General features: G+C 40.9%; 2 protein-coding genes and 1 long non-coding RNA gene across 6 annotated transcripts in view; 1 reads left to right on the forward strand and 2 right to left on the reverse strand.

The window, feature by feature from the left end:
- LOC113012406 (placenta-specific gene 8 protein-like) overlaps positions 1-14,870 on the reverse strand; it is a 96,514-nt gene extending 81,644 nt beyond the window's left edge. Inside the window, exons 1-6 of one of the 4 annotated variants that reach the window (XM_026152588.2) lie at positions 14,729-14,870; positions 13,620-14,263; positions 13,474-13,508; positions 12,054-12,161; positions 11,827-11,972; positions 8,474-8,998 (exon numbers count right to left, since the gene is read on the reverse strand). In XM_026152588.2, the coding sequence (XP_026008373.1) occupies positions 8,858-8,998; positions 11,827-11,972; positions 12,054-12,159 (393 nt within the window). In that variant the 5' untranslated portion in view covers positions 12,160-12,161; positions 13,474-13,508; positions 13,620-14,263; positions 14,729-14,870 and the 3' untranslated portion in view covers positions 8,474-8,857. Of the gene's footprint in view, positions 1-8,473; positions 8,999-11,826; positions 11,973-12,053; positions 12,162-13,473; positions 13,509-13,619; positions 14,264-14,728 lie in introns of those variants that run through there. The other 3 variants (XM_080290711.1, XM_080290708.1, XM_026152597.2) reach the window with 3 other exon arrangements.
- On the forward strand, positions 8,997-11,760 carry LOC145421010 (uncharacterized). Its single transcript, XR_013902271.1, has 2 exons — positions 8,997-9,153; positions 11,654-11,760. It is a non-coding gene; the product is annotated as an uncharacterized LOC145421010 (long non-coding RNA).
- A 1,361-nt stretch (positions 14,871-16,231) lies between the features above and the next one.
- Positions 16,232-19,550, reverse strand: LOC113012412 (placenta-specific gene 8 protein-like). The gene is made up of 4 exons (XM_026152612.2): positions 19,434-19,550; positions 17,427-17,543; positions 17,089-17,234; positions 16,232-16,611 (listed from the first exon to the last, which is right to left on the reverse strand). Exons 2-4 carry the CDS (start codon positions 17,539-17,541, stop codon positions 16,471-16,473), a joined length of 402 nt encoding a protein of 133 aa, XP_026008397.2. The 5' UTR covers positions 17,542-17,543; positions 19,434-19,550; the 3' UTR covers positions 16,232-16,470.
- Positions 19,551-22,032: the final 2,482 nt, after the last annotated feature.

Here is a 22,032-nt window from a genome sequence, read left to right on the forward strand (position 1 = left end):
AGCTAGATTAACTCTTCACACCTTCGTAAAAATGGTGTTTCCGTATCAAACAGTACACACAAGCCATCATCTACTAAGCACACAATGCACCAACTGCACACTGATGGTATGAATACAAAACACATCTGGCTTTTGCTTTCTCTGTGCACAAGGTAGGCTATGTCAGTTTGAGCTCATACTTCTGTCATAGATCCATAAGCATAGAGGGATCCAAACTTCAAGTACTGGTGTTTATTCAAACACATCAAAACAAACACAAGTGTTTATTTCCAAGTATAGGATTATTTGCAATCGCCATAATGACCATATGGGTTACTTGGTCTGCAGTGAACATGCTTCCTCTGCCCCCAGCATCTGGTCATCTAGCAATTCTGTAAAGTAACAATTTCAGTATTTTTACATCAATGGTATTGGTGTGTTTCTCATTGGCATATGGCAGTGCTACAAATCTTTGTGCGAAGTGACTGTACTAACCGATTCTCATTTCAAGATGTCCTTATGGTACTTGCTACAGTGTAGCGGCTCGAGTTAGGCTGGACCCGTTGGCCAGCTACCCTCAGGGTCATTCCACGGTTGATTACATGGTCCACTATTGTAGCTCTGATGTCATCAGCAATTCTATTTCTTACTCTTCCTACCCTTCCTCTCCCCCCTCCTCATCTTCCTCTCCCCCCTCCTCGTCTTCCTCTTGCTCCTCCTTGTCCTTGTCGTCCTCTTCATCCTACTTCTTCACCTCCACGTCCTCTTCCTCGGCCTCCTCTACTTCTCACTCTTTCTGCTCCTTCCATTGTACTCCGCACACACAGCTTACCTGTATTATAGTGCTTAGGCTGATTGCAAAGTGAACTAATTATCTAAAAAAGTTTTCACATGTGAAAGTGTGCCAGACAGTTGGCAAATTAGTGTTAATGATAGCCATACATGTGTATACTTTTGCTAGGAGTGTGTTGGAAATTTGGTAATTGAGTGTTGTGCAGTGAATTGTGCCTACAGTTTTGCAAAGTGTGTGTTGCAAAATTGCAAACTGAGTGCAAAGCAGTTTTTGTGCTTTTAGTTTTGCAAACTCAGTGAGTGGTTTTGCTATAAGTCTGAATAGTTTTAGAGATTGTGCTACAGGAATCACAGTTAGGGTTTAAGCATTCAGAAAAAACTGTAAAGAAAAGAGCAGTGACATGGGTGCAGGTCTCCACGACTCCGGCATTACAGGTGCAGTGGGCGGCTTCAGCCTTCCCTGTGACGCTCACAAGACACATGGCTGCAATGCTGGTTCATTCTGTCTTTGAGAGTGTGTTGTGTCCTGTAATGATCGTACCATATTGCACCACTAGAGGGTGGTGTCGTGAAATGAGAGTAAAGTGGAGTTGGTAAAGTTTTAGAGTTAGAGTATGGTTAGATGGCTAACTGATAACTTGTTGTGTCTCCCTGTTACTTCTACGATGTAAAGTCTGTGCTGAATTCATTAAAGAGCACTGTTCCTTTATGAGGACTGGTTTATTACCAGACAAAGTTAATTTAAAGACAAGGTTTTTAATGAGCCAAGGCCGACATAAATGTGTTTCATCTACTTTTTAATCCATTTATCATAAATGTAACAAAGTGTTTAGAAAGTTAGCACATACAAGTAATTTTTCATTTTTTTTATGTATCCAACTATCGAACGCTGCATGTTATATTCCAAATCTGCCTGTTCTCTTTCAGAAACCTGCCTGCAGAGAATGAACCTAAAGTATGTAATGCAAGGATGCCATCACTTTCAAGATGGAGAAAGCATAAAGTTTGACTTTACAGTTTTTTCTGAATGCTTAAACCCTAACTGTGATTCCTGTAGCACAATCTCTAAAACTATTCAGACTTATAGCAAAACCACTCACTGAGTTTGCAAAACTAAAAGCACAAAAACTGCTTTGCACTCAGTTTGCAATTTTGTAACACACACTTTGCAAAACTGTAGGCACAATTCACTGCACAACACTCAATTACCAAATTTCCAACACACTCCTAGCAAAAGTATACACATGTATGGCTATCATTAACACTAACTTGCCAACTGTCTGGCACACTTTCACATGTGAAAACTTTTTTAGATAATTAGTTCACTTTGCAATCAGCCTAAGCACTATAATACAGGTAAGCTGTGTGTGCGGAGTGCAATGGAGGGAGCAGAAAGAGTGAGAAGTAGAGGAGGCCGAGGAAGAGGACGTGGAGGTGAAGAAGTAGGATGAAGAGGACGACAAGGACAAGGAGGAGCAAGAGGAAGACGAGGAGGGGGGAGAGGAAGATGAGGAGGGGGGAGAGGAAGGGTAGGAAGAGTAAGAAATAGAATTGCTGATGACATCAGAGCTACAATAGGGGACCTTGTAATCAACCGTGGAATGACCCTGAGGGTAGCTGGCCAACGGGTCCAGCCTAACTCGAGCCGCTACACTGTAGCAAGTACCATAAGGACATCTTGAAATGAGAATCGGTTAGTACAGTCACTCCGCACAAAGATTTGTAGCACTGCCATATGCCAATGAGAAACACACCAATACCATTGATGTAAAAATACTGAAATAGTTACTTTACAGAATTGCTAGATGACCAGATGCTGGGGGCAGAGGAAGCATGTTCACTGCAGACCAAGTAACCCATATAGTCATTATGGCGATTGCAAATAATCCTATAATAATAATAATGGATACTTTATTGATACCCATGGGGAAATTACTTGTTTTTCTCTGCATTTGACCCATTCACTCAGTGAAGCAGTGGGCAGCCCACTAAGCAGGCGCCAGGGGAGCAGTGCGTAGGGACGGTACCTTGCTCAGGGGTACCTCAGGGTAGCCGTTAGGTGGATTCGAACCGCCGACCTTCCGATCATGGGGCGACCACTTTACCTACTGAGCTATCCCTGCCCCTTCCTATACTTGGAAATAAAGACTTGTGTTTGTTTTGATGTGTTTGAATAAACACCAGTACTTGAAGTTTGGATCCCTCTATGCTTATGGATCTATGACAGAAGTATGAGCTCAAACTGACATAGCCTACCTTGTGCACAGAGAAAGCAAAAGCCAGATGTGTTTTGTATTCATACCATCAGTGTGCAGTTGGCGCATTGTGTGCTTAGTAGATGATGGCTTGTGTGTACTGTTTGATACGGAAACACCATTTTTACGAAGGTGTGAAGAGTTAATCTAGCTGTGTTTGCTTTTGCAAGAGAACTACAATGTTTTGATTATTGGGTGACAGGTTTTCTTATTTGTGTGAAGAGTTTTACAAAATTAGCCAATAGTTACAAAAAATGTGCTTAAGCAATCAGAAAAAACTGTAATCAATGTATAAAAATAAAATAAAATGTATTTTTAGTGACACAGGACACAAACACGGAAACAAGATATATAATTAGGATTATTTATAATAAACAATAAATAATTTGCAATTTCTTTAACCATATAGAATAACTAAATCCTTCAGGACAATATAACATCAATGCACTGAACTCACTATGTTATCCCTCTAACAGAGCCTCCACGTGTTCTCACTGTAATTTCCCCCTCATGAATGAATATATGCTTGCACTAATTTGAATGTTCGGGGGGAAAATCAAACGCATTTTACTCGCAGTACTCAAGCTGACTTACCTCATTACCTCACACTTAGCTGACTCACAAATTATGTACCCAATATTTAGTGAATTGGATGTGTCCCTCCAGAAATGTATAATTGTAAAACTGGTTCACCTTCTACGCACTGACTCCACTGACAAGGTATGAAAATATATCAGGCTACGTCAATATCGGTAGGTCTTCAGGGTTTCTACTCCACGGCCGTATTTCATACAGTCCACATTTCCAATGCATGCTATTTGCTGCAAGTAACGTCTCTTTGCATCCGGACGCAATCTGTCTCTGTACTGTACTGAGAGTTGTGCTCCAATTCAAGAGAATTGTGTTCTAGGTTGGAAAAATTGTGCTTATAGGTTGGGAGAATTGTGCTCTAGGTATGGAAAATTGTGCTCCAGGTCCGGGGAACTTGTGTTTTAGGTTGGGCCAATTGTGCTCTGGGTTGGGAGAATTATGCTCCAGGTCGGGGGAATTGTCTCCTAGGTTGGGAGAATTGTGTTCTAGGTCGGGACAACTTGTGCTCTGGGTTGGGAGAATTATGCTCCAGGTCGGGAGAATTGTCTCCTAGGTTGGGAGAATTGTGTTCTAGGTCGGGACAACTTGTGCTCTAGGGTTGGGAGAATTATGCTCCAGGTCGGGGGAATTGTCTCCTAGGTTGGGAGAATTGTGTTCTAGGTCGGGACAACTTGTGCTCTGGGTTGGGAGAATTATGCTCCAGGTCGGGGGATTTGTCTCCTAGGTTGGGAGAATTGTGTTCTAGGTATGGAAAATTGTGCTCCAGGTCGGGGGAACTTGTGTTTTAGGTTGGGCCAATTGTGCTCTGGGTTGGGAGAATTATGCTCCAGGTCGGGGGAATTGTCTCCTAGGTTGGGAGAATTGTGTTCTAGGTCGGGACAACTTGTGCTCTGGGCTGGGAGAATTATGCTTCTAGGTTGGGAGAATTATGGTTCTTGGTTGGGAGAATTTTGCTCCAGGTCGGGGGATTTGTCTCCTAGGTTGGGAGAATTGTGTTCTAGGTCGGGATAACTTGTGCTCTAGGGTTGGGAGAATTATGCTTCTAGGTTGGGAGAATTATGGTTCTTGGTTGGGAGAATTTTGCTCCAGGTCGGAGCACTCATAGTAGAGCCGCTGCTCCTCCACATCGAAAGGAGCCAGCTGAGGTGGTTCGAGCATCTGTCAAGGATGCCTCCTGGGCGCCTCCTGGGTGAGGTGTTCCGGGCATGTCCCACCGGGAGGAGGCCCTGGGGCGGACCCAGGACACGCTGGAGAGATTATATCTCTCAGCTGGCCTCGGAACGCCTTGGAGGAGGTGGCTGGGGAGAGGGAGGTCTGGGCTTCTCTGCTTAGGCTGCTGCCCCCGCGACCCGGCCCCAGATAAAGCGGATGAAGATGGATGGATGGAAAAAGTATTTGCAGCTCCCAGTGTTTTCTTTTGCGTGGAAACCGGGTCCAAATGGCTCTTTGGGTGTTAAAGGTTGCTGACCCCTGCCCTAACCCAAAGCCCACCAAAACAGCCCTAAACGAAACGAGGGAAACATGCTCACATCTGCTTTCCACCGCCAAGCCTAGGGAAGCCGAGCCCCTCGACCCAAACAAAACCACCGAAGCGTGCTCACATCTGCTTTCCACCGCAAAGCCTAGGGAAGCGGAAATTCTCGACCCAAACGAAACGAACGAAGCGAGCTCACAGCTACCTTTTAACTCTGAGCCCTGGCCTAATGTGTCTGTGAACATACACTACATGAGAAAGATGTGTGCCATTACTATAAAGGACACAGGTGATCAGCCCGCAGAACAACCTCGAGATGAGGTACCCGAATACCAAAGCCACAGCTGTTCGCCGCGCCATAGTCCTTACGACGAACCAAAAATGGCAAGGAAACAAATGAAAATGTCATGTTACGTTCTTAGTGTAGGCGTGCATTGAACGCAACAAGAAATTGCCCCCATTCACACACTACCCAAGAAAGAACACGAACAGTTGTTTCTTTTAAAGTGCTAAGCATCCATTTATTTGCTTCAGCAGTGAGCAGTGCCAAAAATAACAAACAAAACTCCCTAATGGTCCCTATGCTTTCCTACACAAATAAAAACCAACCAAAAGAAAATTCACTTACCTAACTTTCTAAACGAAAAACAGGAGAAAACTGGATCAACAAAAATGGCTTCTCACGCCTACTAGGCTGCTGCAGTGAACAATATATACACAAGGTGAACAAAATACACAATTGCTACTTTACAAATCAATTTATAGCCATTTACAAGATTAAGGTCCAGTCCTCTGGAGAACATCAAGACATGTTGAGGAGGTAATTTAGCCATTTAAATCAGCTGTGTTGGATCAAAAACACATCTAAAGCCTCCAGGACACCGGCCCTTGAGGCCTGGAGTTCGACACCTGTGCTCTAAAGGATTCAAAGTATTCATCCAGGTAGTCCGGTAGCTTGTTTGACTTGTTTTCCTCAACATATATGATGACGTTGGTCGCTAGATGGATCACGGGTCCATCTCCCGTAAGACGCTCTTCAGTTCACTCAACACAGTGCCATTGCCGGCCCTATGGCCGTCATCACCATCACAATGAGATCCACAGCCACCGCCTATCAGCGTAATCTTAAATTCGTCGGTGACGTACAGACACTGCAATACACTGTTTACACCACAGTGAGTCCCAACAACGTTGATCAGTCCTCTCATGCTGTTATCCTGTGATACTGTGTATGTGGCTAAAACTGTTCAGTAGTCCGTTGTGTAGGGCTGCTCAATTAATCGAATTTTAATCACGATTACAATCTGGGCTTTCAACGATCATTAAAAATGACTGAGCCGATTATTAGCCCCTCCCTCATTTATCCGCGACACCTTAAAGGCCGGTCCGTGAAAATATTGTCGGGCATAAACCGGTCCGTGGCGCAAAAAAGGTTGGAGACCGCTGATTAAGAGGACCCGAGGGAAGCTCGGAAAGCTAAGCAGAAATTATTTGGAGAGTGACTGCCGTTGGTTGAAAAGAGAGTTTAAAAAAAAAAAAACTTCAGTGGTGTTGCACACCATTTTATATTATTTTTTTAAAGTCATTGTTAACCCTTTAAAGCCGGTCAGAGCAGCACGCTCCGTTTTGCGTAACTATTTTTAAATACCTGTAGAACCTGAACCGTGTAAGCTAGCGCAATAATTTGTTTTGCATATGAAACCGGAGGAGTTGTACTTACATCTTATGCCATCAGCTTGTCCTCGGTCACGGTTTCCTTCCACATATAGCTTTGCAAAAATTGCATAAAAAGCGCTTGCAGGAACAAAAACATAATATTCCAGAAACACGCTTCGCCGTTCCTATCAGCTGTTCGTAACACTTCCCACAGTAAAATGATGCACATGCTGTTTTCTTTGCAAATTTGCATCATAGGATTGTTTTTTGTTTTTCCTGCAGTGTATAAAAATTGCTGTATCTCCAAAATAAAACTATGAAGACACTCAAAATAAATTTCCTGTTGTTGTAAACTATTTTTTGCAACTTTATTGTATTTAAAGTTTTGAGGGATAAACCTCTTAAATTTCTCCAAGTAGAAATATATGTAAACAAAACAAAAGCGATTTTCAATTTTTTTTGTAGTTTATTGCACTTTTTTGCAATTTATGTAATTACTATGGACTTAATGCATACATATTATTAAAATATGGGCTATAACAGTTGTATTGATGTATAGCAACTTGAAATGCTCCCACAAATGGCACTACAGCATGTAAAAAAAATAAAATAATATAAGCTCTGGTGGACTTGGTTCTATAGTAGGTCTTAAAGGGTTAAATAAATATCGTCAAATAATCGTGATCTCAATTTCAGTGAAAATAATCGTGATTATCATTTTTGCCATAATCGAGCAGCCCTACCGTTGTGTACAGGCGTAGTTGGTCGAGGGGCTTGAACACATGTCACTTTAGCTCATCCACACTTGGAATTCCTAAAAGCGCGCTAGCTTTTAGTGTGATCCTAGTCAGACCCAGAGTGCAGTCTAGAGTGGTAACCACAACCGCCGAACCCCATAACACCTTCGCCTTGCACGACAATATTTCGCACAAGATCTTTGATGAGTCCGCTGTGGTTGGGTGTCACATCAGCTGTATTTTTTTTCTTGTCTTTTTTTGCTGGTAGTTGGTAACCCTATTAGTTAGGTATATGTAATTATAAATTATGTTGATTTATATTTTTGCTAAGTACTGTTTATAATACTAGAATATCGAAGATGGTGTAGGTTTAAATTTCTAATAAGGCTTTATGACTTTTCCTATAATACCATGGTGGGCCGGTCACTAGTCAAAATGCACTGTCAAAGAAGACAGTACAGAAATATGAATGTATTTTAAACGTATGTGTTCAAGAACAATCTTTGGGCTAAAAACCCAAGTGAGAAAATACAATTGATTCAGGAGCAGGGAACACAGACATGTGTATTCCCCTTAGTCCACATGTGTGCACTGCAGATGTGGACAAAAGGGACACAAAGCCAGAACGTGTCCGTTCAAGCAGTGGTGGAGTGAGTGTTAAATCCCCAAACATCGAAACGTTAACTGCAGACTGAAACAACAACGGGACAATGCGTGAAACATTTACTAGTCAAGTGTCAAGGAGTACGCATTCCGGATGAGCCACAAGGACACAGAGATCCAATCAGGTGTAAAAAAGAAATGCCTGATGATGGTGGACTTGGGAGCAGTGTCGCGTATGATTACCAATATAACAAATTTCAAGAATTTCGACGACAGTTTCCAGGAGTGTGGGCTATTTTATTTGAAATTTGTTAAATGAGTTTTGTCTTTGAAGTGTTCAGAAATGGTGGAAGATTTCAAGGAATGTAGTACAACAATCCTTCATATAGTGGGTGGATATGAATAGTCTTTATTTTAGCACAAGTTAAACTCAACTTAGACACAATTGGTATAAGAGTAAGCATGTTAAATGATATCGTTTGTATTGGACAAGGTTAAAAAAAATACATATATATTTCCTGATGATATACATCAGTATGCTAACAAAACTCAAAACATCTGATGTTAAAAATGTAATCTAAAGTTTAAAAAAAAAAAACAGACTTTATTCTATAAATCAATTACATATTGCAGAGCATGAACCGCACAAGACAAAATTTTCTATTTTCACCTCGTGCTGCAGAAACAGAAGTAATATTTTCCTATGCGTTTCATCATTGTAAAATTGTAATTAATAACTTTGTCATATTCACAGCTCAAATGGCTGCATCTTATTCACGGAACACCTGCGTGGTGACCACCGTCGAGGTGGCAGGGTGCTGGTTTTCCCTGATCTTCAGCTCACGATTCATCTGGCACCAAACACACGGGTAACACCAAAGTATCTTGCAGCAGTCATCACAGCATGAGCCCTGCAGGACAGAGAACAGGAAGAGGAAGACGAGGAGAGAGTAACGGGATCGATCAGCAGAGTTAATGTTGTAACTCGTGTAATTAAATGGAATTTAGATTGTCTTTATTTATATGACACTGTAATTATATTTACATACAAATACTTAAAGTATAGGTCAGGGGTGGCCAACCAGTCAGAGACCAAGAGCCACTTTTTTTTTACTGTGTTACCGCAAAGAGCCACATCATACGCATGGGCACACATGAACATCACCCATCCTTTCCTCTCTCTCTCTCTCTCTCTCTCTCTCTCTCTCTCTCTCTCTCTCTCTCTCTCTCTCTCTCTCTCTCTCTCACACACACACACACACAAAATACACACATCTCTGCTCAGCCAGATTTATTGTAAATGTCACACACCAACATGATAATGACAGAAATGGACTCCTACAGTACTAAAACCACAGGCCAGTCATTTTCAACAATGAACATTGTGTGCACTGTCTCACACACACAAACTCTCAGTTCAACCAAGTCCACAAACAAAAATATAATAATCTACAATAGCATTTACTTTTATAATGCATGTTGTTTAGTGGGACTTCTGGCATTCCTTGCCTTGAACAATCCTCTTTAAATCTGGCTTGTATTCCGTTGTTGTCACTCGAAGCAATTCTTTCACATGTGTGTCAGTCAGAACAGATCGATGCTTTGATTTCACATGTTTTAGGGTAGAAAACACAGACTCGCAGACGTATGTTGACCCAAACATTGACAGTATCTTAAGCGCAGCCCGTTTGACATTGGGGTATTTTTCCATTGGCACACTTTTCCAGAACTCAATGGTCCCTTCCCTTAAAGCAGGTTTCAATTGGTCCTCTTCACAAAGATCGATCATCTCCAACTCAGCCGCAGCTTCATCTGTGACTAGCGGGACTTTCAAACAGCCGGTCTCTGCATTAAATGGGTCGATGAGGAACGTAATCTGTGGCCTTTTCAATTGTAGATCATGGAACCGGGTCACGAAGCTTTCGTGCAAGTTTTCAATCAGCGTTGCATATCTGGCTCTTTGCTTACTCAGGGCAGCACTGGCGACTTGCCCGCTGGCTTTTAGCAGAGTGGGAAAATGCGTTAAATCTCCCTTTTGAATATGTGTCTTGAACAGCTTCAGTTTGTTGACAAACGCAAACACACTTTGCACTAGGTCAGGGAGCATTTTTAACTTACCCTGCAGGGTCAGGTTCAGTCTGTCCAAGTGACACAGCATGTCGACCAAAAAGGCCAGATCCATAATCCACTTGAGGTCCGAGAGCTCGGGATAGTCCTTGTCCTTCTTTTCCATAAACAGTTTCACGGCATCCAAAAGCTCAAAGAAGCGAGAGAGTACCTGGCCTTTTGACAGCCACCTCACAGTGCAGTGCAGCGGCAGGTCACCTGGAAGCCCTTGGTCCAGCTCAGCGATGAGATTCTTGAATTGCCTGTGGTTAAGCGCATGTGTGCGGATATAGTTGACGATTTCCATCACAGGCTTCACGACGTTATCTAAATTCAATGATTTAGACACGAGTTGCTCCATGTGGATGATGCAGTGGAAATTCCAAAAGTCAGGAATAGTTTGGTCAGCTTTGCACAGCCCCACAAGCCCGTTCACAGATCCCATCATGGCTGGTGCTCCATCCGTGGCTATTGCAGTTAATTTTGTTATGGGCAGATTTGCTTTTTCAAATGCAGCCATCATGGTTTCTTTCACATCTATGCCACGGGTTCTGTCTTTTAATGGCACAATATCCAGGAGTTCTTCTTTGATCACACAATCGTTTGAAACAGACCGTGCAAATATTGCCAACTGAGGCTTGTCTTGTATATCACAACTCTCATCCAATGCGACACTAAAATGCTCACATGCTTGAAGGTCAGAGTGCAACTGTGATTCAATAGCCGTGTTAATGTCCGATATTCTGTGTTCAACAGTGTGGCGGGACAGTTGGACGTCTGATACCATGCGTTTTAATTTGTCGTTTTCAGGAGACAAGATTTCAACAACATCACTGAGGCATTTTTTAACGAACTCCCCTTCATTGTATGGCTTTTTAGCCCGTGCAATGTTCCAAGCCAGCTGATAGGATGCGAGCGTTATGGTCTCTGACCGCTTCGTAAATTTTTGGAAAAACTGTATCTGCTTTTCTGCCTGACTTTTCAAAGTGGCCAACTCGTGCTTGCGAAGTTCAGTCCCTTTTGGAAATTCCTGGTCGATGTTAGCATGGAGTGAGCTGAAGTGGCGCTGAAGATTTGAAGCTTTGAAATGTGCTAATGACGTCTGACATATAAGGCAGAATGGCTTACCATTGCGTTCAACAAAAAAATATAAACTCTCCCACTCTGTTAAAAACGTCCTGTGTTCATCTTCATATTTTCTTTTTGCTGTGCATTTTTTTCCTGCCATTTTAAGGGCGAACTTGCTCCTACTGGGAAACTTTGCGGTATTTTCATCTCACACACATGCACATTTGATGAAAATACCGTATTGAACTCAAGCGAAGCGAACGCGCACATTTTAAAACAACAACATAAAAAAAATCAAAACACAAACTTTGATATGAACGTAAGAGCCGCATGAAACCAGGCAAAGAGCCGCATGCGGCTCGAGAGCCGCGGGTTGGCCACCCCTGGTATAGGTACACTAGAGAAAGAAGAGGGTAACAAGTTGGGTTTTTACAGGAATACAAAAAAATATGATACTAAGTAATTTACTGAAGTCAAATAAAATAGTTTTCACTCTTCATTTTAGTTTTTAGTTTAATTTTAGCTAGCTACAATAACTTTATCCATCCTCCACTCTCACACTTACAGGAATGTTGTAGCGCGCTCTGACGGACTTGCGAAGTAAGCAGGACACCACGCAGAAAACGTCCAGCAGTGGCATGCCACAGCACCATCCATGTTTACTGGCTGTCTGACACTGCATGCAGGGGAAACACCAATATGCACAGCAACCTCGAAGAAAAATATATACAAGTGAAATATCTGTGTTCATATACATCACTGCTGTTCATAGAGTTTGCTGGGTTAACTTACAGGTGCCCACATCAGCACAGCAATCACAGAGGCCGGTGCTCCAGTTCCCCAGGTGTTGATTACCGCCCATGACTGTCATCACCTGTGTGGGCTGCTGGTAGGCCATTCCTGAAGAAAATAGACAGAAAAAACAAGAGCCACGTAGAGAAAGGTTAAAGGGGTCATAGCTCATCTGTAAGGAGAAACCCAATCCAGACTATGAACTAATTTGAAGATAATCAGCTGCAAACACCCTTCTGTTGCAGACATCTATACATCCCGATCACAAGAGACTCCCCCCATCCTGCATCTCACCTTTTCGACCTGCTTCAGAGAAAGACTGGTTTGAACATAACTATCTGCAGTGTTGCTTCTGTAACATGTTCAGCGGAGTATTACTCCTGCGTTTAAGGCCCTACAGCGGTCTTTTTGGCACAGAAATTGCACGTGACCGTTTAAAAACCACAGAACTGTTTTTTCAAACTGCATTTCCAAAACATCTTAAACGTTTTTTCCTTTCTTGAAAAAACACACAGTTTGCTTTTGTAGTGGAAAATTTGTGTTTCCACTCATTTAACCTCTGTGTACTATTGGTATGTAGTTGTTTCTTTCCTATAGAAAGACTCAGTGGGCATAGATGGGAAAACAGCCACTTTTGAGTCCCTACTGTCAGCCTGGTGCCTACGTAGCTGTGGGAAGAAAACCAGCGGAAGAAAACTACCAAGCAAAGATTGTATTCATGCAGCAGGTATAAAGGAGCTGTAATTGTTTGTTTCATCATTAACACTGGTCTAAAAAAAAACCAAGTTCAGTCTACGTTTACCAGGGCAAAAAAAATCAAGCTTTAACATGAACCTACCTATCCCAGCTGAAACGAGAGTTCCAGAGAAGCTGATTTTTCTTTTTTTTACTTAATTTGGTTTTCCCAAAACATTTGTCGCACTGAAGTTGGGATTCCCCCCCACACCATTTTCATGCTTATACAAAAAAAACCTGCAGGTTTTCTTGTGTTCGAGCAAATGACTGAAAAGAGTGTCCAACATATGAGAGCAGTCATCGCTGAAAGCTCAGCTGATAAAGAACCCCAAGTAAAAGGTTTTGTTTTGTTTTTTTAAACAGAGAATGAAGATGGGGGTAGACTGATCACAAGGACAGAAAGTATGCGCTGGTTAATGCAGAAGGAAAAAGTGGCAGGAGGACATCATAATCCACAGAATCCTCATAACCTCATGAGGCAGTTCCTGTTTTGATCCCTCACTGGTACCTCGGACACCAGTATCACGATTAAAACAGTCCACAACACAACACTCAACTGGGCCAAGTTACACAAGGTGTACTAAGTAAATACCGCCAGACAGAAATACGAAGCACGGTTAAAAAGCACACAAAAGCACTTCAAAGAGCAGAGTTACAGATTAACTCGTGTTACAGATTAACTCACCGACAACTTGCTATTCAGGAGCCGCCACAGACAAACTGGAAATAAACGAGTGAATATTTGGTCTTTAGAGATGTATTTCTTTTGCGTTTTATGTGTCTGCTGACACTTTGTTTTAGACAAAAAAAAAAAAAAGACCTGGAGTTTACCTGGTGACGGTACGACGCAGAGGAACGATCCAGGTGTCTGCGCTGATCCGTGTTCGTAATTCCGCAGACGTTGAACTGTTGGGTGGTGAGGGCCGGCTTGAAACACGTGATCAATGACGCTTGATTCAACACGTTACTGCTCCATGCCTGATTCAAGGGTTTCTAAGGGATTGAGTTTTGATGGGATTTGTGCTTTTGGTGGGGATTTTGTGCGAGAGATGAGTCTCAGTATTTGCGACTTAATGAGAGGCATGGAGAGTTGTGCTCCAATTCGAGAGAATTGTGTTCTAGGTTGGAAAAATTGTGCTTATAGGTTGGGAGAATTGTGCTCTAGGTTGGGAGAATTATGCTCCAGGTCGGGGGAATTGTCTCCTAGGTTGGGAGAATTGTGCTCTAGGTCGGGGGAACTTGTGTTTTAGGTTGGGCCAATTGTGCTCTGGGTTGGGAGAATTATGCTCCAGGTCGGGAGAATTGTCTCCTAGGTTGGGAGAATTGTGTTCTAGGTCGGGACAACTTGTGCTCTGGGTTGGGAGAATTATGCTCAGTATTTGCGACTTAATGAGAGGCATGGAGCCAAAGAGGAAGAGAGGACGTGCTAATGTTCCTAAATAAACACCAGGTCATCAGCGATTCTTCCTCCGGGTCTAAAATGTGCATAAGAAATACACTGTTCATATAGTTACAGTTGTAATTGTGTAAGTTGCAGTGTATTATATATAAACGTACCTGTCCACTGGTTAAATACACAATTACTAGGAGGCAGGGACCTCTCAGCACAAGCATACTCCCAGCCAGACATGGGCAGCAACGCGTTACTTGTAACCCGTTACTTGTAACGCGTTACTATATTCTGATTATTTTTTTCAAGTAAGGAGTAAAGTAAGGGATTACTATTGCAAAATCGGTAATTAGATTGCCATTACTTTCCTGTAGTAACCCTGCGTTACTGCGTTACTAAAACCGTGATTTTTTTGCAAGAATGTCTCATGACAGTGACGTAAGCGAGTGCGCCGTTGGTGACAACAGCTGTGTGCAGATCAACAATGGATCACATATCGATTGTGGGAGAGAGTATGAGCGTGCAGCGTTTAAAGCGTGGAAGTACTGACCTTACTTTGAGTTTGATTCCATAAAAAGTGACAAAAACATTAGCGTCCATTGTGTGTGGGAAGAAAACTTCTTTTTACAGCGAAAAAAACCCCTAAACTTCCAAGCAAGCACCGAGTGCACAATGACGTAACGGGAAACTCACAGAGAAACTCGCGGATTCTTCAACTGACCGCGGCACACCTGCACCAGGGTAAACCTCCGCCTACCGCAGTCCTGCTTTACAGGTGAAAATAGAGCAACAGGACCTCTAGTCTTTGACTTTATTTATTTTCTGCTGTGTTTTACTGGCATCTATTTGAAAGAGTGAGTGTAAACACAAAAAATATTTTATTTTATGTGCTGGAATGTGCAGAAAATAGGTTTAAATGTTAAACTAATTTATTCAAGTCAGAGAATGTTGCATATAATTAAATTTTTGCTTGATGCATAAAGTTAAAAGATTAAAACTGATAAAACAAGTTTAAAAAAAGAGACTTTTCCATTTGATTACATTTTGTATGATGGATTATGCAGAAAAAGTCGAATTGGGCTGAAAGATCTATCGCTTTATCACCTCTTCAGGTTGTAAATCGTGTTTTTTAAAAGTAACTAAGTAACTAAGTAATTAATTACTTTTGAAAATAAGTAATCAGTAAAGTAACGGGATTACTTTTTTGGGGAAGTAATCAGTAATTAGTTACTGATTACTTTTTTCAAGTAACTTGACCAACACTGCTCCCAGCGCATTATAAGATTGTATTGTACATTATTATTTAGTGTTTTTTTGATTTTTTTTAGTTATTAATAAAAAAAAAACATCAAGTAACAAGCAAACTGAGAACACGCCATGGTGCAGGTTTAAATATTAATCAGACATAACATAATTTCTTCAACCCCCGAAAAAAAAATACATGTTCAAAACTCAGACAGAAGCTGTCACATGATAGCAAACAAAAACTGTCAATTCAATTCAGTTCGAAAACTATTATATCAATGGAGTCTTAGTTTCGGGGGATGATTTGTAGCGAGGAGTACAGTTACTCGGACGGTTGTCAAGCAGCACATATATGTCACAGCGATCCCAACACCCATCCTGTTTCTGTGAAAAACTGTAAGTATGATTCAATCAGCTCTGCTCTGTGTTACAAGTCAGGTTCGAGCAGAAAACAAATAATCCAGTTCATTGCAAATAAAGATGCTGTTAATAATAAAACTGATAGTGTGATAACCATCATTTGTCATGTAGCCTTGACATGTAGCCGGAAAGTAAAACAGTACTCACTGACGAGCAGGTTAATTATTAATTTGTAGCACGTCACTTATGTATCATTTGTAGGGAGTGGAGCCTGCTGGGGCCAAACATTGCCCAAGTGCTGCTTCTGTGCATGATCTGACACGACTCTGTGTTTTAAAGATCTGTGAATGTGAATCAGTTGGTTTTTGCATATGCACCAAGTCTTTATATAATTTATTTTCATACAGGTTAAATTGAACTTGAAAAGTTTAGAATAACAACAAGCATGTTAAATGACACAGATTTTATTGGACAGAGTTAAAAGGTTTTCCAGATGATAAATAACCAGTATGCTAACGGAACTCAGATTTTCTCATTTTGAAATATAATCTAGAACTATAAAATCCAAGCTTAAATTAAAATAAAAGACAAATTGCTGAGGACAAAACTGTGTGGTGCTGAAAAATTAATACTGTTTGAAAAGGTAACTGTCATATTCACTCAACACACAACAAAAACGGTTGCATCTTATCCACGGACGACCTGCGTGGTGACCACCGTCGAGGCAGCAGGGTGCTGGTTTTCCCTGATCTTCAGCTCACGATTCATCTGGCACCAGACACAGTGATAACACCAAAATATTTTGCAGCAGTCATCACAGCAAGAGCCCTGCAGGACAGGAAAATTGAAGGGGAGGAAGAGAGGTTCTCATGTATTTAGAATTTTTAACAGCAGTCTTCTAGACGCACAGCTGAATGGTGAAGGTCAAGCAGCTTGATAAAGTCTGCTTCCTATTCAGTTGTCACCTTGTCTCTAAATCAAGATCAGAGCCGTAATGGAAATTTTACATCGACCATAGAGATCCTAAATGAGGAGGAGGAAAGGAGTTGCACTCAGCAGGACAATATAAGAATATAGGATTTAATTCATGTTATGTGGCTAAAAAATGCATAAAACAGAAGTTTAAAAACATGTTGGGGTGAAGTAATAATGAATTGCACTCCATAGATTGTATGACAATACAACCAACTGACCTGTCCCTCTCTGTCATGTTTGCACCTTTTGTTTTTGTTGGCTTTGTACATACAGGTAGTCAGCTTAATTTAAGCTAAATACAATAACCTTATCCTCCACTCGCATACTTACAGGGATGTTGTAGTGCTCTCTGACAGACTTGCGAAGTAAGCAGGACACCACACAGCAACAGTCCAGGAGTGGCATACCGCAGCACCATCCATGTTTACTGGCTGTCTGACACTGCATGCAGGGGAAACACCAATATCCAAAGCAACCTTGAAGAAAATGTGCCATATCTGTATGAATTTACCCCAGTTTTTAATAAATTCTACTTTAACAATCTCTTGCATAACCTCTGTTTTATATCCTGGCTTCAGACACTCTGATACCTAACTGCAACCAAAGTCTGAGGAGGTGGTTGATGCAGAAATCCCTGCTGTTTGTAGCTGTTTGCTGGGTTCACTTACAGGTGTTCATATCAGAGCAGCAGTCACAGATGCCCGTGCTCCACTCCCCAGCCTTTTGACTCATTGCAGTGGTGGTGACCACCACCTGGGGGTTGGACTGGTTGTAGAAATTCATGCCTGAAGAAACAAGTGAAAAAAGGACACATAAGCCAAAGACACAACATGAAAAAAATTGACAGCACTGGGTTAGATTAAATGATAATGGGTTTAAGTGTTAGGATCTTTGACACAACACTTGTGTGTACACTTTTCGAAAGTTATATATTTTATATTTTTTAAGAAGACATTTCTTAAAAATGTTTTATGTAATGAAACTGTTTCCATACATAAAACAGTTTTATCATAGCATGTTTTCAGATCGCACACACAGCCTGTAAATATAAAATTACTGAGTATTGATGATTCAATATGTATTTATTATATTAATGTGTATACATAAAAAATGAAAAACAACATTTACAGCATGAAGGTCAAAGAAATTCTGTTTAGTCCGTGCCCATCTTGCAATTATACATAAATGACAAATATATGTATCATAGATTAAGTATTTTATCTTTACTCATGAAAACTCGTGACACATTTTCCATTTTTCTTTTTGAAAAATGCAGAACAGAAACACAGCATAAACACTGTCCACTGGCTGGAGGCTTGAGTACTACATTTGAGTCAGACTCCTGCCTGTCACACAGCCAAACCAGACAGCCTGTAATCTAGAACATTTATAAGCACCTCTATAAAAGCAAAGGTTCTTAGTTTGTTGGTCTGGAGTATCTGGGTGTGCACGTGTGTGTTACAGGTTTTATCTTTCACTTTTGATCCAGTTCTCACGTCAGGAACATCACTGTCAGCACTCTTAAAGCAGTTTTATAAACAGATAAAGCATTTCTCATAACACAGGCTCATCTGGGTCAAAGCTATTTTCCCCCACCTTTTCTTTTCCTTCCTGAATTTTCTATGTGTGACTGACCAAAGTGCTTCGACCACATATACAGTGCTTTTAATGCTACAGTCCTGAAAACACTATATCTTTCTGGGACTATTGTGCAGAGTTGTGTTTGTACCGATACTCAGACCACTGCTTCATCTATAATCTGTGTTTTGCTTTCAGCCTGTATTTTCATATTTTCTAAAGTCATAGTTTCCTTTTTTGTCTGTAAATAGATCACAAGTAGATCCATCCATGTTTGGGGTCAGCCATATGCTTCCAATGCCAATTCTTTCATGTGAACGTGCTTGTTCCTGGATGGATAAACCGTAAATTAATTTATTGAGTTGATAACCTACTTTGTCTGTCTATCTTAGCCTAATTGCACATGTTGCGAGAACTGAAGCTGTAAATAAAGGATATTCCGGTCGACCTTTGTCCATAGTAAACAGTCTTGGCAAGATGGCTTTATTGCACCTATATAATGCAGTACAGCGACATTACGGGAGCTCTTGCAATAAAATAAAATGTAAAAAAAAGCAAACAAAAACACATTACATACACTCAAACACACAATCAATTTTACCTATATTTTACCCGAATTACACTATAATATTCAGCTACACATACTTAGCAGTACATATACTTTTATTTCAGATAAAATGTATGGAAATTTCATCTATTTCTAAAGATATTACACTCTTAATTGTGGGCCATATTATAAAATTATAAAAGACTTCTGTTTTAAATATATTAGCAATAATAATTCCATAACATATTAAACCTAAACTTCCCTAGCTAACATTAATCTACTTGCAGTCTAATGCAAGTCTAATCGAGTCTAACAGTCCTTAAAATTCATTAATTTCAAAGAATAACCTGCTAAACTCCCGTCTTATAACCTCCCTGTGCTGACAGTGATTATAATAATTAGATATCCAGATTTTTGTGCTATTTTTCTTAAGGCAGTATGAAGTACACGTAGACCCCATGTGCTGCAAATATTCCTTTGACTAGCTTACATGTCACAAAGACTGCTTAAATGCTTTAAGATGTTCATTAGTATCGAAAGTTTTCCTTACCTTTTCTCTGTTTCTGTGAGCTCTGAATAAAGTAGGAGCAAGTCCGACCTATTAATGTACATTGCAATGGGAGTGGTCAAGTGTGGGTTGAATGCTCTTCACAGTTCTGCAGTTCCGGTTTTCAAGGAATGAAAACCATTCCTGCAGAGGGTGACACATGTTTACTGCCCACATGCTTCCAGTCCAGTGTAAATGTACACTAATAAAACACTCATGGCCAAAGACGTTCACTTCCAATAAAACGAGAGTTAGAAGTTAGAAATCTTCTTGTTTTAAATTATTTGACTTGTACGCCAAATAGTTTGTGGTCTTCTAGTTCAAGTTCAAGTTTATTTATATATAATACTTTTAAAACAACAACTGTTGACCAAAGTACTGTACAATAAAAATAGTCAAGGCAGAAGACAGAAAAAATAGGATAAAGTTAGAAGGGAATAGAATCATAGAATGATAAGATAGTAAAAACTATAGTAACAGACTCATAGTGATATAAAAGCCAAAGAATAAAAATGGGTCTTTAGACAGGTTTTAAAAGTATCCAGTGTTGGGGAGGCCCTGATATGGAGAGGCAAAGTGTTCCACAATTTAGGAGCAGTCACCGCAACTGCCCGGTCTTCTCTGTGTTTTAATCTGGACCTTGGGACAACTAGGAGCATTTTGTCCGCAGACCTCAAAGATCTTGCAGGAGTATACCAGGTTAGGAGATCAGAAAGATGTGCAGGAGCTGGTCCATGCTGCGTCTTAAAAACAAGTATTAAAATCTTAAAATCAATTCGAAAACTGACTGGCAGCCAATGTAATGATGCAAATATGGCAGATATTTGATCTCGCTTGCATGTGTCAGTTAGGTTGAACATTATTCTTGTAAAACAAAGGGGGGGCCCAGCAAAAAAAGTTTGGGAACCGCTGCCCTGGGCCATTTCACCTCAGTGAATCACATGATAATTTGGGGCTAGGCTTCACAATGGGTTCACCCAAAACCCTGGCTGATTGTGACCCACACCCGTTTTCACACTTTGTGATTAGGGTCAATAGGGGGTCTTGGGGACACTTAATATCTGGGCTTAATATCTGGAACTCTTCAATGGAGATTGACAGACCACGTGACTTGCGCGCGTTGCATTGTGGGCACGAATGGCAGCAAAATCAAAACACTGCATGAAGCGCTAGCATTTCCAGCACCTGTAACCATCAATTCTGCAATTTTAATCCCTACTTGCATTTTATTTGCCCCAAAAACAGTTATGTACAAAACCCTGGTATATAAATGGAGCCCAGTCTCTATCGCATTGCAAATATTAGCCCACAAAGCCACACTAAACAAAGCAGCATAGTGCAACGATTTCAATTCAAATCAATATAGGACTTATTTGTAACCTACATCAACAATTATGATATGATAAATTACTTATTAACTACAACAAAAAATCTACCTTTGTGGAAATGCTTGGAGCAGACTAATATGTGAGCTGGAGTGTTCTGGAACATTATATTTAGTCTTCGAATAGTTGCAATCCAGGCCACCGTCACCTCTTTGCAACTTCAGAAACATGACTTGAACAATTTTTCTTCCACGAAGGAATCTGATAAAAAAAACTATTTCTTTACCCGTCGGCTTCCCGTGGCTGTCATGCTACTCGCTATGGCAGTTAATAATACAACAGCCTTGCCATTGCCATTCTTTATGTCTCTGTTTATCTCTGTGTGACTGTTGTCTTTTAATAGCCCATGTGGGCTAGTACCACTTGCCACTTATACATACAATCGTTTGCGGTTTTACCCCGGAAATGACGTCACATTTTCAAACTCTATTGTTTTTAGAACTGAAGAAGTTTCACAGATTACAGATGAAAGGTCTCCAAGTTTCCTTGAAGACCTTTCATCTTTTCCAACAATTCTCAGATTAATTTGTGTTCTACAAATTTGTGTTCTACAAATTAATCTGAGAATTGTTACAATGTTCCATTCTAAATCTGTTGTGTTCTACAACAGATTTAGAACTAGAGATGGACCGATCCGATATTACGTATCGGTATCGGTCCGATACTGACCTAAATTACTGGATCGGATATCGGAGAAAAATAAAAAATGTAATCCGATCCATTAAATATCACGAAAGCACCTCACAAAACTTGCAACACGCCGTAACTCACCTCAGAACGTTAGCACGTCGGAGCAGTATGCATCACGTGATAGAGCGGCTGTGGCATGCGGGATCTGTAGGTGGTCTGGATAGCATTTGGAGCTTCGCTAGCAACCCGGCATTTCATCTCCGACAAAGTTATCCCCGAGAGAAGTAAAGCAAGTGTGTAAGTCCATCTCTGAATGTTTGTAAAGCATTCCTGCGTTAAGCTTAACAAACGATATATGGAGCGACTGCCTCTTCTTGCTGCTACTTCAATCATGAAACTGCTTAATGATCAGCTGATCGGCTTTTCTGTCGCGAGTCCGTCTCTCTTGTTTGTTTTTGGCCCACTTTGCACCAGAAAGAGGAAACCAGCGGCTGAACAACAGCAGCACGTTTAAGCTTGATAAGCTGTTGTTAGAATTTATTTAATATTACTTTCTACTCGAGGATCTTTTTCTACGTAGCTGACGC

Source organism: Astatotilapia calliptera, chromosome 3, assembly GCF_964374335.1.
Source record: "Astatotilapia calliptera chromosome 3, fAstCal68.1, whole genome shotgun sequence".
Lineage (NCBI taxonomy): Eukaryota > Metazoa > Chordata > Actinopteri > Cichliformes > Cichlidae > Astatotilapia > Astatotilapia calliptera.